This window comes from Chinchilla lanigera, unplaced genomic scaffold (genome assembly GCF_000276665.1).
Source record: "Chinchilla lanigera isolate Chin_1 unplaced genomic scaffold, ChiLan1.0 scaffold00106, whole genome shotgun sequence".
In the NCBI taxonomy this organism is placed as follows: Eukaryota; Metazoa; Chordata; class Mammalia; order Rodentia; family Chinchillidae; genus Chinchilla; species Chinchilla lanigera.
Genome location: NW_004955507.1, coordinates 419,829 through 436,538, shown reverse-complemented (window position 1 = coordinate 436,538; position 16,710 = coordinate 419,829). Strand labels below are relative to the sequence as shown.

General features: G+C 38.5%; 1 protein-coding gene across 1 annotated transcript; it reads right to left on the bottom strand.

The window, feature by feature from the left end:
• Positions 1 to 8,487: 8,487 nt before the first annotated feature.
• Positions 8,488 to 13,185, bottom strand: Slc35g1 (solute carrier family 35, member G1; the record flags this gene model as incomplete). The annotated part of the gene is given in 2 exon segments (XM_013506161.1): positions 8,488 to 10,335; positions 13,005 to 13,185. Coding segments are annotated over 2 exon segments (920 nt in total), but the record flags the coding sequence as incomplete, so codon positions are not given.
• Positions 13,186 to 16,710: the final 3,525 nt, after the last annotated feature.

Sequence of the window (16,710 nt, the reverse complement as noted above, 5' to 3'; positions counted from 1 at the left end):
TTCCCCTTCAAGGTATTTTCCCAGAACAATGAAAGACATCATACCACAGCAATATATGCACACCCATGTTTATAGCAGCACAATTTGTCATAGCTAAATCTTGGAAACAACCTGGCTGCCCATCCGCTGAGGAATGGATAAAAAAGATGTGGTATTTTTATACAATGGAGTATTAGCTATTAAAAAAGACAATCTCGAGGCTTTTGTAGGTAAATGGATGCAACTAGAGACCATACTCATAAGTGAAATAAATTGGACCCACATGTGTAAACATATTGTTTCCTTGGTGTAGGAAACTGAAAGACTAGGTAAAACTAAAAATGTACAATAGATGATGGGAAAGGGAAAGAAATTGCTCAAAGGAAGGAATGACTGGGATGAGGGAAAGAAGAAAAAAGAAAGAAGGCAGGCAAAACATAAATATAAATACGAATAGCTGTGATGACTATTGCTGTTGTCTGATGGTGTACTGAAATGAACAGTTAATGCTTACAATTTTTTATGTTCTGATCGACTTTGCATGCTTGTGTCTGGTGGTCTGAGTATCTGATTTGAAGGTAACAACATGCAACGGAATTACAGTGGTGAACTCCTACCATCTTGTTTAGTGAAACTCTGTACTATCTCTAATGTTTTATTGAAGAATTATTTTCTTATTCTCTCTAATGGCTTGAGCAATCTTTCATTCTTACATCTGATAATCTGAGCAATGTAGCTGAGGATAGCGATATGCAATGTAACAACCACTGTTGATTTGTATTAATTTGTCTTGAGACCCTGTATCACTTTGAATGTTCTTGCTTTGATTTATGTTCATGATACTGGTACGCTGCTACTGTTCTATTTTTTTGTTTGTTTCTCACGTACTACCCTCTTTAAAATTTAAAAAAAAGAAATGAGGCGCTTCAGACTTAGCATAAGCAGCAGGGCACCAGAGTTGGGAGCGTATGCTTGAAGTTTGACACACCAGGGCTGTAACATGTAGGCTCTGACATGTATTAGCTATGTGACCTTAAGCACATCACTTCACTTCTCCAAGTAACTACTTCCTGAACCATAAAATCAGAAAAAGTAAACAGGGTTGTTGTAAGGACTCAAGACCAGAGCACAAAAAACAGAACAGTAGATGACCCAAGGACACAATAAAGGGTAGTAGTGACTGTTACTCTGATTATGCCTTCACGCTGTTCCTGGATACTAGGGCCTTTTAGGGAGAAAAGCTGGAAACTCGGGATCTCAGTATTTCTTATCTCTGTAAGAGGAACACGCCTACACAGCCAGTCTCCTTTCGTGTTTTGAGGCTGCCAGGTGGTTTGTTTTAGATAGGCACTTTGCACATTTTGCACTGCTCCTCGGAACTAGGGAAGTGCCTCAGGGTTCACTTCTGTATATTTGGATGACTTTGCATATTTCCATTCTTTCCTGCTTGGAGTCCTAAGAAAGCTATCTCATGTCTAGGCAGTATCTAGCTATAGCCACCATCATGCATGGTGATTATACAGTGCACTAGAATATATATCAGATTCCTTTCTAGTTATGATATATTGCCAATACTTACAGCATTTCCTTACATTGGCTATGATTGTATACGGGTATTGCCCAACAAATATCATTAGTATGCTGCAAGAAATAAAACTATAGTGTCCTCATCATCTTCTGTTCTTTCACATCTAGCTCTTCTTATAAAAGAAGGATGGAGACAGGACACACATAGCCCCAAAGTCAAGAAATAATCCTTTCCCACAGTGACTTCCTGTGCATTCTGTTCCAAGTAGGGAGGTAATTTGAGCATTAAAGAGGGCAAAGTCTTCGGGTCAGGAAAAGCTAGTGGGCAAGCCTCATTGTTTAATGTGAGGGGACTGGGATTTACCAGGGAGGTAAACCCATTAACCTCTTTGAACTTCAATTTTCCAGAATCAGTAAGGATTAAAGTGACAAAAGACTGAGGCACTCCTGGCCTGAATGTGGCCTGTTCAAGAAGTGTTAGTTTCTCTTCTAAGAAAAAAATTGTTTTGGTGTTAAGGAAAGGCAGACATTTGACTCTGGGTCAAGCAAGGTTTCCTGGGATCTTGGAAGACATAGTCCTACTGAAAAGCTGAATCTCAGTTTTGTCTTTTGTATTTTCTTCAGGTATGGAGCAGGTGGGAATTGTCCAGTCTCTAGAGTGGATGAAACAGAAGAGGAGACAGCAAAAGGAAGTTAGAAAGATAAGCAGGTAACAGTCCAGACTGCACTGCACATCTTTCTATATATGTCTATCTCACTCTGCACACCTCCTTCCCCTTTCTTTCTCCTTTTCTTCCTCAGTATTAGGGTCTCCTCTTACTCTATCCTTTAGCCGCCAAGGTCCTCTTCCCAAAGACAACCAATGTTTTTTGTGTATCCTCCTGAAATACTCTTTTATACAAATGAACACATTACCATATGAACCTTGTTTTTCTCATGTAGCAATCTGAAGATTATTTCATACCCAAATGCTGAGAGCTTCCTTGTTCTCAATTTATTTTAAATTGCTTTACATTTTATTTTGTGTATGTACCATGACATAAACAGTACTCTACTGAAGAACACGAAGGCTAGTTCAGTTTTTTGCTATTACAAATAAGCATGCAATAATCTTGTATATGTCATTTTGCACATACACAAATATATCTGTAAAATCAATGTCTCAAATGAAATGTCTGTGTGAAAAAGTATGTGCATTGCAAATTTGACAGACGCTGTCAAATTGTCTTCGTAGATGTTATAACAATACATACATGCCAAAAAGTATCAAAGTCTTCCTAAAATGTACAAAGAAACCAAGAACATAAAAAAGGAAGTAACAGAGACAACCTTCTACAACCCTGTGGCCTTGGGACACTCGGATTGCTTGTTATTCCTTTATTCTCTTTACAGTGGATAATTTGGAACTTTTCTGTAGACTAAATTGTTTAACTCAACAATTTTAAATGGAACATTAAAAAGAAATGGAACATTAGCCAGGCCTGGTGGTACATGCCTGTAATCCCGGCACTCAGGAGGCTGAGGCAGAAGGATCGTTCCAAATTCTAGACCAGCCTGGGCTACAAAGTGAGCACAAGGCCAGCCTTTACTCCCCCCCCACCCAAAAAAGGAACATTAAACATTCTGCTAATTTAGAAGCTACTGTTTGGTTGTATTTAATTTTGTCAGAACATCATGACAAAGTCAAAAGTTTGGTAATGGGATTAATCTTTATTTTTATTAGTCAATGTTTGCAGTATATAATGATTACATTCATTGTAAAGAGTTGGTACATGCACATAACACATCTTAATTCTTTTTCATGTCCCCTCTCCATAAATGTACCTTTGTTTTTTATGTATTTGCAGTGCTGGGAGTGGAACCCCGGGCCTTGAACATACTAGACAAGCACTCTCCCACTGAACTAAATTCCCAACCCTCAGGAGTCTATTAAATCTGAAAAAAAAAAAAAGGGGGGGGTCTATTAAATCTGTGGTTCTCAAATGCTTATTCTTGGATCTTTTTACCCTTTTAAACATTATCAAAGACTACAGAAAGATTCTGTGTGTATGGGTTACATATATAGATAGTTAACATACTTGAAAACAAAACAAATTTAAAAAATAATTCTATTACATGTTAACAAATAACAGTTTTATGAAAAATAACTATTTTCTAAAATAATTAGTGAGAAGAGTATCACTGTTATAAATATATGTTGCCATATATGTTTATATATATATGGCACAATCTGACTCAGTAGATGACAGCTGGATTCCTCTATCTGTTCTGCATTTAATCTGTTGCAATATCACGTCTTACAGCCTCTGAAAGACTCTACTGTATACTCATGACAGAATGTGCATGAAACAGACTAATAACATTTTTAGTCATATTATTAAAATAGTTTTGACACTGTAAATCCCTGAAAGGGTCTTAAGGACTCCCAGAGGTCCCAGGCCATATTCTGAGAATAGTTAGTGTGACCATTAATCCTGACATATCAACTTCATTGAATTAAGAAATGCCAAGCACACTGGTAAAGCATGCTCCAAGTATGTCTGAGTAGGTCATGGAGGCATGACCTTGGAAAGTACACATGGTCCTTTCCACCTTCCTCTCTAGCCTTGTTCCTCTGCCTTGCTTCCCAGCCACCATGAACTAACCCCCTTTGCTCCATGGTGGCCTTCTATCTTATGTTCCTGCCTAGAGTCAGCTCATTATGGACTGAATTGCCCCACATCATGAGCTAAACATCTTTAAGTTATGGATGTTGGGTAGTGTCCCAGCAGCCAAAAACTGGCTATACAGTTTATTTAAACCAACTTTATCATTTTATCCCCTATATAATTTTTGCCAGCTTTATCTATCACAGGCTGAGAGGCCTATGACATAGTGCTACTTTTATTGACTGTCTTATGTTGAAATGCATTGCTTTATACAATTGTGATCATGTGTAACTGGATGTATAATATTTAAGAATGTTTTCATATTTTTAATAGCTTAAAACAATTTGTGTCTGTCACGCACACACACACACACACACGCACACACACACACACACACACACACACACACCCACCCCTAAAATTTGAGCAGAGCTCAGGAGGTGGGAAGGCTGTCTCACACAGCTTCAGCTGGGGTTGCTCACCTGAGGGTTGGAGGGTCCACCCCGAATATGCACACTCTCTTGGCTGGCAAGTTGGTACGGGTTGTCAGCTGGGGTGCAGATGGGCCCACAGGCTGGGCATCTCCCTTCCTCTCTGTGTGAACTTCTCCACGTGGCCCAGGCTCACAGCAATGTGGCTTGAGTTCCAAGAAGAAGCGGCATAAGAGAGAAAGGGTTATTCCATTCTGAATTGCCAATTTGAATGTAATTCTAATTAATAACATGGTAACACCAGCTATAATTAAAGAATATCCCAAATATAGTTGTATCATTAGTTTTCATTTCTCTGCTAATTTTTTAAGCACATAGAGCTTAACCTTAAAATCATGGTCAAGTATATTTACAACAACTGTTAGAAAAGCCAGGTATTTATATCTTCAGGTACAAACCTCAACGCTGGGTGACAATACACTCTGGCTTTGGTCTTTCATTCTCTAGCTTCTGCACCATAGTGTTCTTGATCTTGGCCTGACACCTTGATGCTGTGGGGTTCACCTGAACACTTTCTTCTGCCTATGTCTACCTCTGCTCAAATGTGGATTTATGCTTTCTTGACCCCATTCTGGCAACTCACCAGGAATATGGGCTACTTCTTTTGCGTAATGATTGGGCTTGCTGGGATTAATCTTTTTTTTTTTTTTTTTGGTTTTTCTCCGGTACCGGGAACCGAACTCACGACCTTGCGCTTGCCAGGCAGGTGCTTTTGCCGCTGAGCTAAATCCCCAGCCCCAGACTAATCTTGATGGTTACCAAAGTTATAAAAATTTGGTAGGCAAGACCCAAGCTCTTTTCCCTAGTGTTATTTCCTGAACCCAGGGGACCCCATTCTGTGGACTGGGCTGCTGTAGGATTACCATTTCTGCTCTGCTTTGATAGTATGTCTTCTCTTTACCCTCCCACTAGAAAGCCCCAGCCCCCTATATCCCTCAATTTCCAGGAAGTTATGGGTAGTGCCAAAGTTCTGGGATTCTCTGTGAAGTTTTCAAGACCACCTCCAAACTTAGGATTCAAATAGGCTAAAACTTGGATGGCTCTTTGTGTACCACAGGGAATCCCTGATAAGACATCTTGGAAAATTCTAGGTTAACATAGTTGCTGTGTTGGGTTTGATGTAAGGTACAACTACAGAAAAGAACACTTAGGATGGTAACCAGGCTTTCCATATCCAAAGAACACCATAATAACTAGATTCCAATGCTCACTATTGATCACACAGCCATAAAGATCTAGGTCAGAGGCCAGGCTACTATCAAGGAAATTTGGCATCTTACCTCTAGATTATCAACAGGCTAATTATGTTTAGTGGGTAAACAGAGAAAAGGTTAGAAGAGTTATGCTGAGTACAGAATGCTTAAATAGTGCATGAGAAACACAGAATCAGGCCCAAGCATAGTACCTACAGTGGAATAGAGAGATGGTAACATCTGTGAGTAAAATAAAGATATCTGCAAAGGCAGATCAGCCAGGAAATGACAGCTCCCAGTAACAGATTCTGTGCAGGCAGGAAGGGGTTGGGCGAAGTCTGCATCCTCAGACAGGTCCCCTACAGGTCCTGGTGAGACTGCTCAGGAGCTAGGACCATGTTGGTAGGCAACATTTTTAAGAGGAGCACATAGTTAACTCTACAGTGCTAACCACATTTCAGTATTTGACATTTTTATCTTTCTGTTTGGTCTATAAGTCTAGGGTACTCACTTGTAAGATGGATTGGCTGAGAAATATTTACTTAAGTGAGGAAAAGAGGTGCAGGTACATTCAATACCTAGCTGGAAAGTGACAAAACCATATTTAGCTCTTCCAACTCCTAATCCAGTGCTTTGTTCACTCCTCCAAGGCAGATTATGTGGGTGAGAAGCTGGAAACAGTAGAAAAAGCAAAAGCTCCAGCTGGGCCGTTGGAAACATCACAAGGTAAGACGTGAGAAAAGCAGAGGAAATACAGAGGAATGACTTTACTGGCAAGTGTGGGAGTTGGTGGGATGACTGGTTCAAGTACCACATTTATGCTGGGACATGGAGAAGTGCAAGTACGGCCAGATAAATAATGTGGATGTCATGTGTACGGTAAGGCATCACCGTGGTCTCATGTGGCTCTGAGATTACTCTGGCATTGATAGATCAGAGTCTAGAAGTATGTAACTCAATGACAGTTCTGCTGTAATAAACCAGGTATAAGGTGATAAGACGGCAACCATGGAAGTAGTGAGGAAAGAATGACTTTCCAGGACACTGAGGTATTTAGTAGCAGACTATAAACGAAAAATAGAATTCAAAGCTGCTCAAGGTTTTCTGGTATAGAATGAGGCCTCATTGAACAGATTAGTGTCTTTATTTTGGAGATGTTAGATTAGATATGACAATGTATGAAAAAAGTTTGAAATTTGAGATCACATCCCAGCTAAATAGCTAGAGGTCAATCTCCTACAGAAAATGAATTTTAAAGCACCTGGTTCAAAAGGAGAGTTATAATAGGTATTTTCTAGTCATAAAAACCAACATATAGCTTTCTTTCGTATAATTTTATTACTACTTATAAAAACAAGTTATGAAAATATTTCCTTTGGAAGATATAGCAACTACAACCTTTACAAAATATACACTCATAATCATTACAATATAAAACCTTGTATATACCTTGGACATTGTTTCAGAATCATTCCGTGTAAAAGTTGGAAGAAATATTTTCTCTAACTTTAGTCATATATTGTGATATTCAAATATTTAAACCACAGTGTTGAAATAAAACATGTCTCTAGTACATAGGGCCAAAGGAATTTAACTTTCAAGGTCCGAGATTCTTTTATTAAGATAGAAAACTGGAGAGTGGATCCACCTCAGGTAGCTCCAGATGGCCCACTTTCCGTATTTTATGAGGGAACTAAGGAAGGAGAAGGCCCTGGAAACCCACCCTGGTTTCCTCCCTGTCACCTTTATCTATGGGGCATGGCCCCTAAAAGATTTCTAAGACACCTCTGAGCTCTAAAATGCTGATTCTTAAAAAAAAAAGGTTGATTCTATAATTTATATATTTGCCAAATAATGCTTTCCCAAATCTATAAATTCCAGTATTGTTAGGTCAAAGATGTGATTGAGATGACTCATCTAAATAGACTGAATTTAGGCTATTTCAAATTGAAAGCATTAGTTAAAATCAGCATGCCTACAGTCTCCCCTTGGGGTTTGTGCTAACACTGTTTGGACAATTAAATGTCTGTATCTTAGACTCTGAGTAAAAATAACAATACAAGCAATGTATTAACCATTGTTATCCTATTATCTTGTTTTGAAATTTTTTTCTCTTTAAAATAAAAAAAATTAAATAAAAAATAATCTACTGCATCTTTTTTTCTTTTTTTGGTATGGGGAATTGAACTCACGACCTCACACTTGCCAGGCAGGCACTGTGCCACTGAGCTATATCCCCGGCCCAGAACTACTGGAAAAGATCCTTTCTCACCAAGGCACTTATCCTAGAAGAAAGCTCCTTACTTTGAAGAACGTTGAGAAGGTGGGAAACAGCCTAAAGCTTTTCAGCTTTGCACCATAAGATGACAGTTATTGTCTAATTCAGCTGGAGACATAAAGGCCTAATCATCAGTAGTTCACTGTGGCAAAGTATAATGTGCATATACTTCCTATATCCTGACTAACCTTCCATGCTTTCCTCAATGTTAAATTCAGTGTAACTGCAGGGTACTGGCTGGATGATGCTCCAGATAAAGAAGCATGAGTTTGTGACTTTACGACTACGGTGCTGCATGACTTCCCATCATGATGATGTTCTACAATTTACCAGTGTTTGTTCCTATGTAACAAACTATAAAGTCAATCAACTGTATATTCACGTATCTTTAATGTTTAACGTAAGCATTTTTACATATAATTCCACAGGGGAAAAAAAGACTATAATAGGAAGCAAAATAGAATTGTACTTCAAAAAATTATTTAAAAAATATATAGTCCAAAATCCTGAGTGTTGGATTTAGCAACAAAGATATCAGGGTGACCTTTGTGAAACTATGGGTTTTATCACTTAAAATGGTCAAATCTTTGCAATTTCTTACTGTTCAACCTAGTAAGATCCTGAGAAAATTTTATTTGGCATCATACAATAAATCAAAGAGAATTTATAGAAAATCACATCTAGAGTGAGGAGCAAACACTTCAAGATGGAAATGTGCACACTGGTTATGCTAAGATTTCTGTCTTGTGACTTAAAGATTGGAAATCTTGAAATCTTACATAAATTAGTGTACTTTCAATAAAACAGAGGACAATTAAAATTATAAAATGATAGCTAGTTGCTAATGCCACTGAAACAAAACTGTTCACCAAATTTGGCAATTTAAAGACTTGTTAGGAGTCACATATAAAAGTCCCAGCATTAAAATGAAAAGGCACAGGTATGAGTTAAAAGTGTAACAATCATTTATAAAACCCTTGAAAATAAGGCAATTCATTTGTATTAATACCAGTAAGTAGGCACCTATACCAAATTTCAGCTTTGGTGTCCTAGAAGGAATTATGTTGCAAATAAATTAACATAATAATTATAGCAGCATTGTTTCTTAGGCTCCTTACCACTAAAAGAATGTCTAAAATTTCCCCAACCCATCTCCCACCTGTACCAAAAATATATTTAAAAAATATATATTAGTCATCAAATTTTTGCAGTTTTTCTTCAAATAATAAGCTTTCTCCTCTCATCAGTACCACCCTAACAAGAAAACCAAACAAAATCAAAAGCTAACAAAAAACTTTATACACCAAACACACTAGCTATTCTTAATTGAAAACATACCATATTCAAAAATGGTAGTTTATAAAATTTATTAAATATAATCAAGGAATAAATGCAGATTTTCCGGGTGTGTGTCTATGTGTGTGGTACGTCTCAAATGGCTGATGATGTTTAAAAAAACCTAGATTTCAGCAATGATGTTTCATTCGGAACTCTGGAGCCATTTGCGAATAACTGCTCCAGTACTACTGGCTACTACACAAAGAGCACCACCCACTGTCCACCAGGTTGGAATATCATTAAAGAAAATAATCTGAAAGACAAAAGCGAAGACTACATCCATTGTTTTCATCATTGCCACAGGTCCTGCTTTTTCTATCTGAACTGCTTTTGTGATGAATATCTGACCCCCCAAACCTAACAGCCCAATGAGTATGAGAAACAGCCTGTCCAGCCCACAGTAAGGCAGACTCCATTCTCCTAGTATAAAGAGGACGATGACGCTTTCAGTGAGGCCAAGTATGACATAGTACCAAATGCTCAGAAAGTAGTCCACAGATTTTCCCATTTTTCTTAGGATAACTAGAGTCAATGCAGCAAACACGGCATGTCCAATAGCTGCAAATGTTCCCTGAAGATGGACTGAATAGCTTCCTTCCATCCCCGAAGTGTTGGAACCAAACAAAAATGGTGGTCTCACGATAAGGATCACTCCAGTGATTGTGAACAAGGTGAACAAAGCATCCCAAAGGCTATACTTTTCCTTGAGAAATATCCAAGCAAACAGAGACGTAAACACTGGGCAGCTAAAGGAGATAACTGTGGCATCTGCGAGGGACGTTGTCTGGAAAGCATAGTATATAAGGATCATGGCAGAAGAACCAAGGACTCCTCTGAGAATGAGGAAACGTCGTTGACCTTTTGGGCCTATAAACCCAGTTCTGCAAATTCAAATGAAGAAATGAATATTAAATGAACTTGGTATGTTTTTAAATTAAAATGTTTAATGAAACATTTCAAAAATACCAAATATAAAAAATAAGGGAGTAGTGAATTACATTATCTACCATGATTACATATATACCTTCTAAAAATAAAAAATATCTTCTAAATATAGCTGATATTTAAAGTGTTTACAGTATAAGTAAAAATAGCACACAAAAATGTCACAATTAGTATGATCATAAATCAGTAAATATAGATATCATTTACCTGTAAATGTATACTTTATATGCTTGCAAAAATAAAAAATAGATGTTTATATTAATTTTACTTTTACAAATAGACACATAATTGTCCTTGTTTTACCTAAATTTTCTGTGATGAAAATGGGCTATTTTTATAGCAAATTCAATTTCAAGGTTTAGTAACACTGTGATGGAATTTGATCCTGGCTAATTTGCATTTTCTACTTCATGAGGTTTTTTTTGGTATCAGGAATCGAACTGACCACCTCACGCTTGCCAGGCAGGTGCTGTGCCACCGAGCTAAATCCTGGCTACTTCGTGAGGTTTTTTTCTTTCTTTTCATTTTCTTCCTATCTCATGAGTTTTTCTACAAAAATTGAAGCAATGCTAAAAAAAATATTTTCAGGTTTTTGAGGCAGGATATATGTAGTTAAGGCTGGTCTTGAACTCACTATGTACCCAGGTTGGCCTCAAACTTGCAGCAATCCTCCTACCTTGACCTCCCAAGTGCTAGGATTATGGCAGTGTGCCACCACGCCTGGCACAATGCTAAGATTTACTTTAGCCAATGAATATGAGACTTTTCATTGTTCTCATGAAGAAAAAGTTACAACATGCTGAAAAAGAACAGGTAGTGTTTGGGTAAGTACAACTGTTACCCAGTATTTTTTCAATTCAATATTTACCAAACACCTACTCTCTATATAAATTCTTGGCGAGGTAACAATTTATTGATCTGTTCTAGGGCTAGAATTCATTCCGGTACCATCTTGGCCTGACATGGACACTCCTGGACATCTGGAGTTAGAAATGAAAATGTGGTCAACTTTGGTCCATAATGTGAAAAGCTACGGGCCTGCCATGATAATGAAACATATAATGCTTCACAACAGATGAGGACCAAGGATTTTAAGAAAATTCTTCAAGTGTTCTTCCTTTGACAATACTATTATTCCCAAAAGGGGAAGATGGCATTAGCCTAAGTATTCTGTTGTCACCTTCAGAAATTTCTGAAATATACCATCATTTTCTAAAATAGGATGACTTGTATACATTTACACAGGAATCTCTGACAATATTAATCTTAGTAATTTTCACTTTTTCATCAATTCCTCAGGATATGGACTAAAACCATTCTAAGTGAATCTACATAATGACATGAAATGCAAGACTTTCGTGGCAAGCCACTGAAGCTTGCTTTTTTTGTTGTTTTTGTTTTTTGCAATAGGGTCTTGCTATGCAGTTTAGGCTGAGCTTGAACTCACTATGCAGCCCAGGCTGGCCTCGAACTCATGGTAATCCTCATGCCTCAGCCTCCTGAGTGCTGGGATTATAGGCATGTGCCAACTGACTGGCTGAAGCTTTCTTTAAGAGTAAGAAAATTTACTGGGGAATAGTAATGGGATGTAAGAATAGCTCCTAAGAGACAGGAGGGATCCCAAGTGAGTGGCCCTGAAGCTTTTAATTTAGAGTTTAAGCATTTTGCTCAGAGACAGAATGAGCCAGGAGCCAGTAGTGGTCTCCTTCACAGGATTCTGAGTATACCTGGGTGTGCACAGATTAAAACGTTGGGGGAGGCATAGTTTTAACCCTGTGGACAGTATTCTCAGGGAAGGAGAAGAGGGATGGGATGGTGGAAAGAAAGTGTTCTTATATTGTTATGTTCTACACAAAGCACTCTGACCTAGAATAAGTGTTTTGTTTTGTTTTGTTTTGTTTTGTTTCTTTTTGAGACAGTGTCTTGCTATGCAGTTCAGGCTGGCCTTGAATTCACTGTGAGGCCAGGCTGGCCTCAAACTCACAAGAGTCCTCCTGCTTCAGCCTCTCAAGTGCTGGGATTATAGGCGTGTGCCACCACCTCTGGTTAGAATAACCCTGTAAAAGCTTTGCTGAGCACAGGACAGAGTATCATTCCATCTAGTTTACAGAGGAGGAAACTGAGTATCAAAGGAGCCAGAAAGAAGTTGCTCAAGGTTACCCAACCACTTTCTGAAAGAGACAAAATCTTACTATGACCACCCCTGTCTACCCTGGTAAGGGATTAGCCTATCTCACTTAAAGACATCTGTAACACTAGGAGAGACTACTACTTCCTCTCACTTCTTTCTTCCAAATACCAGTTATGCCAAAAGAAAGAAGGGAGGGTTGTACAAAATAGGGGGAATTAGACAAGGGAAGTTTTGTTTTCAAAAGGGGCGGTAGTGAATAACTGTATCTCATTCTCTTTTTTAGGCATGTGGTATGTGCTTATGGTAAAAATTTCTGTGGGTAGGTAGGTCATTGTAGATTTTACTACTCAGAGCTAAGGAACACAGAAACTGATAGATCTATGATGAAGCAGATACTGTGGAAAAAATAATTAAGGCAGTTCAAAAGATTTTCACACATTTATTACTTCTACTCGGTAGTTAAGAAATACTTACTTTCTGTATATTAAGCAAGGGATAATAACTAGCATTTGGAACACACATCGAAATGCACTAATTTCTACAGCATGGACGTCTTGCACTTTTTTAACAAATAAAGAGGCCATTGAGAAAAGGAAGGCAGACAATAATGTGTAAAACAAGCCAAGTCCAGGACAGGGTGCTTTCTTCTTGGCTTCTGAAAAAGATTAAATTCTGGTTAGTCCTTGCTTCCAAGTGTATGTATGTATTATCATTTTTATTTAGAAACTGAGAAAAATGGAACAATGTCAATGGCTAGTAGATTACCAATTCTACCTTCTAAGTCCATCTACTTTCTTTCTATATCTGTACCATTTTCCCCATCAATTATGAAGAACCCACAGATGAAGGAAATAATTTAAACTTGCATTTTTAAAATGCTGTTTCGCCCTATAAGATAGATTTCCTTTGGCTTACTGAAGAATCATCTCTTGCTTATAAGTCAGGAAGTAAAAAAGCTTGCAAAGATGGTGAGAGAAATCTTTAAAAAACACTTTTCAAAAGGGAAGTGAAAAATACTTCCCAATGATAATATCTTATACCATCTCACTAGTGAGCTTGACTTTTCTGGAAAACAGTTTATAACTGTGTTATCTTGTGAGCTCCTCCAGGGCTGGGACCTCAGCTATCCTGTTCAAGCCTGGAACATGGAAGACCTTGAATAAACACACATTGAATAAAGAATGAGAGAACTTCAGAAGATTCAGGAGTCTAACATTACTGGCAATGACATAATCTGGGAAGACCGAAGACTGTCTGTTGTACAATCGTGAACTATTAATCACTTCTTTACTTCTTACTGTACACAATTCTTCTTCCCAGTTGAGGGCAGTAGTTGTTTTACACTGACCCCCATGTGTCTTGCACAGAATTGCTTCATCTAATCCTTACTTCTTGGTTTGATCTTACTTCTTGGTTTGATCTTACCTATGAAACTTAGCTTTCTCCAAAGGCATCAAGTATTCAACCGATTAATGACAACCTGTGTGGGTATTAAGGTTTGTTTAGCAACTTCCCATGCTTTAGTTTCCTACTGTAAGAACAGAGCCTGTCTTTAATCTCTATCCTCTCATTGAGCAGGGGAGAGCAAACTGTAGCGAGGTCAGCGGAACACACCCTAAAGATAGTCTGCACACGTCCTCCATTTTCAAACCAACACAAAAACACGGAGAGAATGAAAAAGAAACACAACTGCTTCTTGTCAGTTAAGAATGTATCAGAGGTGAACGCTTTTTCACGGAAAACTAGGATTACCACTCCAATCTAGGAAGGTACAATGCATTACTCAGCTATGACACAGTATTGCATAATGTTTTTTAAAATGCCATTCTTTGAAAAAAATAAAAGCCATTCTTTGATAAATGTAAACACCAAGCAGTACATTTCAAAATCCTCATTTCTATCAGATTCCTTTGCCCAGAGATGACTACAAACCACCAAAGTATGATGAAGATAGTTTTTTGGGGGACACTCTTCAGCCTGGCAACCTCTGTAGTCAAAGATACCCTTCTCATCAGAGACCCCCATGCCTTCCTGTTCTAGGCACACAGCGGGCCAGGCTGTTTGGAGCTGGCAGCCATCATTCCATTACAGGTGCCAGAACCCTCCATGTTCTGTTCTGGAACCATGTGCTCAGACACTGCCGACGTGAACTGTACACACCCATTCAGGTCATGAGAAGGAAGCTTTAGAAGACTTCCAAGTTAAGCACCACAAAATACATGGTCTGTCTGTGGTTGGCCTTAAAAGTTTGGCTTCTAAAATTTCAGAATTCAGATCCAAATAAAACAGTTTTCTTAAAAGAAATTCAACCCACATGGAACCTCCACCCTCAGACGGAATGAATGAGAAGATTAAGGACAAAAAACATCTCCCTGGTTTTTAATTTAGGGATTTTCTCCAACCTAAACTCATTAATTTTTCTTCAGGAATATTATAATTTAACATGATATTTTTAACTCTTTTAGAATGTAATTTTATACCGTTGGCTCTTTTTCTTTAAAACACATATTTTTTTTTTCTTTTTTTGCCTTTAAATACTTAAGGTTCATGTTTTCTCACTGAGACACGACAGATGTCAGAGGGTCTACTTGAACTTGACTATTTGTTAATGCAGGTGAGGAATGACTCTGCTCCTTTAAACCTCAATCTCTTATTGAATAATAATTTCAATTTTTTCAGTCAATGGAGATGCTCAAGGTAATGACATAATTCAGAAAGACATTTGCCATGTAATATATTCCCATGTTCATACCCCACCACAAACATAACGTAGCAACTCTAAATAATTCAGATTAAGTGGCACCACGATACTAAAAACTAGCTGTGCTTCTCTATCCTTTGCTTTAAGCAGGCAATTCACAATTCTAGTTGGGAATTAGACTCACCTAACTTAAAAATTAATTGCTATACCCTGCCCCAGATCAATAGAAACACAACCCCTACACTATGAAAGGTTCCATTAGTTTGAGGACCACTGTTGGACTATAGAACTCCTCCAGGAGGACGGAGTGTGAGGCACAGAGTCAAGCTCACCTTGTTTCAGCCTAGAATCTGCACTGTTCTCAAACAAGCCAAGGAGGCATTTTAGGACAGCCTTACATTGTCCATTAAGGCTATCCAAAAATGTAAGAGAACAGTTAATTCCACCCTAAACTTGGAACATAATTGTTTCACACAGCACAGCCTAAACTTGAAACAATTGTGTTTGTTAGGACAACCACATAGATCAAGAGTCTAAAAGGAGACGGTCAAAAAGTTAAGTGAGGGCAGCACAGAGGTTTACAGTGCTTCAGGGCAATCTGTTTTTCAGAATGTTACCTGATCACCTCCCAACAATTACAGTAATCCTTACTTGCTAGGAACTTATCTGAGTTAAAGACACCATTATATTCTTAGGAGCATTCACACCAGTTTGTCATTTTGCTATGTGCTTGCTACCTGACTGTCCGCTATCCCTTGATGATTCACAAACAGGAAAGTTTTAAAAAAAGAACTTGCAAGGACTAACTCAGACCTCACGCACTGAGTGACACGGCGAGACACTGACCTCTTCAAGGGCTGCACATACAGTCAACCCAGTCTGGGACAAACCCTGCTGTGGATGGAGGTCCCAATCTATGCATAAATGATCAGAAGCCTGAAAGTTTGTTAGCATTTAGGACAGAAATGGAACAAGGATTTGCTAGGGTTCTCTAAGTTGAGGAGAAAGTGCATACAAGGAGGAGGGAAAATTGAGTGGAATTAAGAGGCTCAGAAATCCCAGGTCACATTTAAGGGAGAAACCTTAGGGGATGAACAGTGTAACTCTGTCTTAAAAGATCTTCCTATGCTTCCGCCTAGGAGTTTGTTCCAATGGGAAAAAACCTACATTAGGTCTTTGGCAAGCTAAGATCCTAACCCCGGGGCTGCCTGGACTTGCCCTCTCACCTACAAGTGCCACATCTTGGGAGAAACAAAAACTCTCCAAAGCCCTCAACTTCCCGTACCACGTTCCTTCTCCGTCTGAGAGGGGGCCCGAACAACGCCACTGGTTCTCTACCAGGGGTCCCACAGCTCCCTGGGCACTGCTCGACCTGGTAAGCCTTCTTTTTAATCAGTTGCTAAAAAGTCGTCCTGGTCTTAGCCCACAAAAGGTTACAAACTCAATCCCACTCAACTGTCTTTTCAAGATCCTAAGACT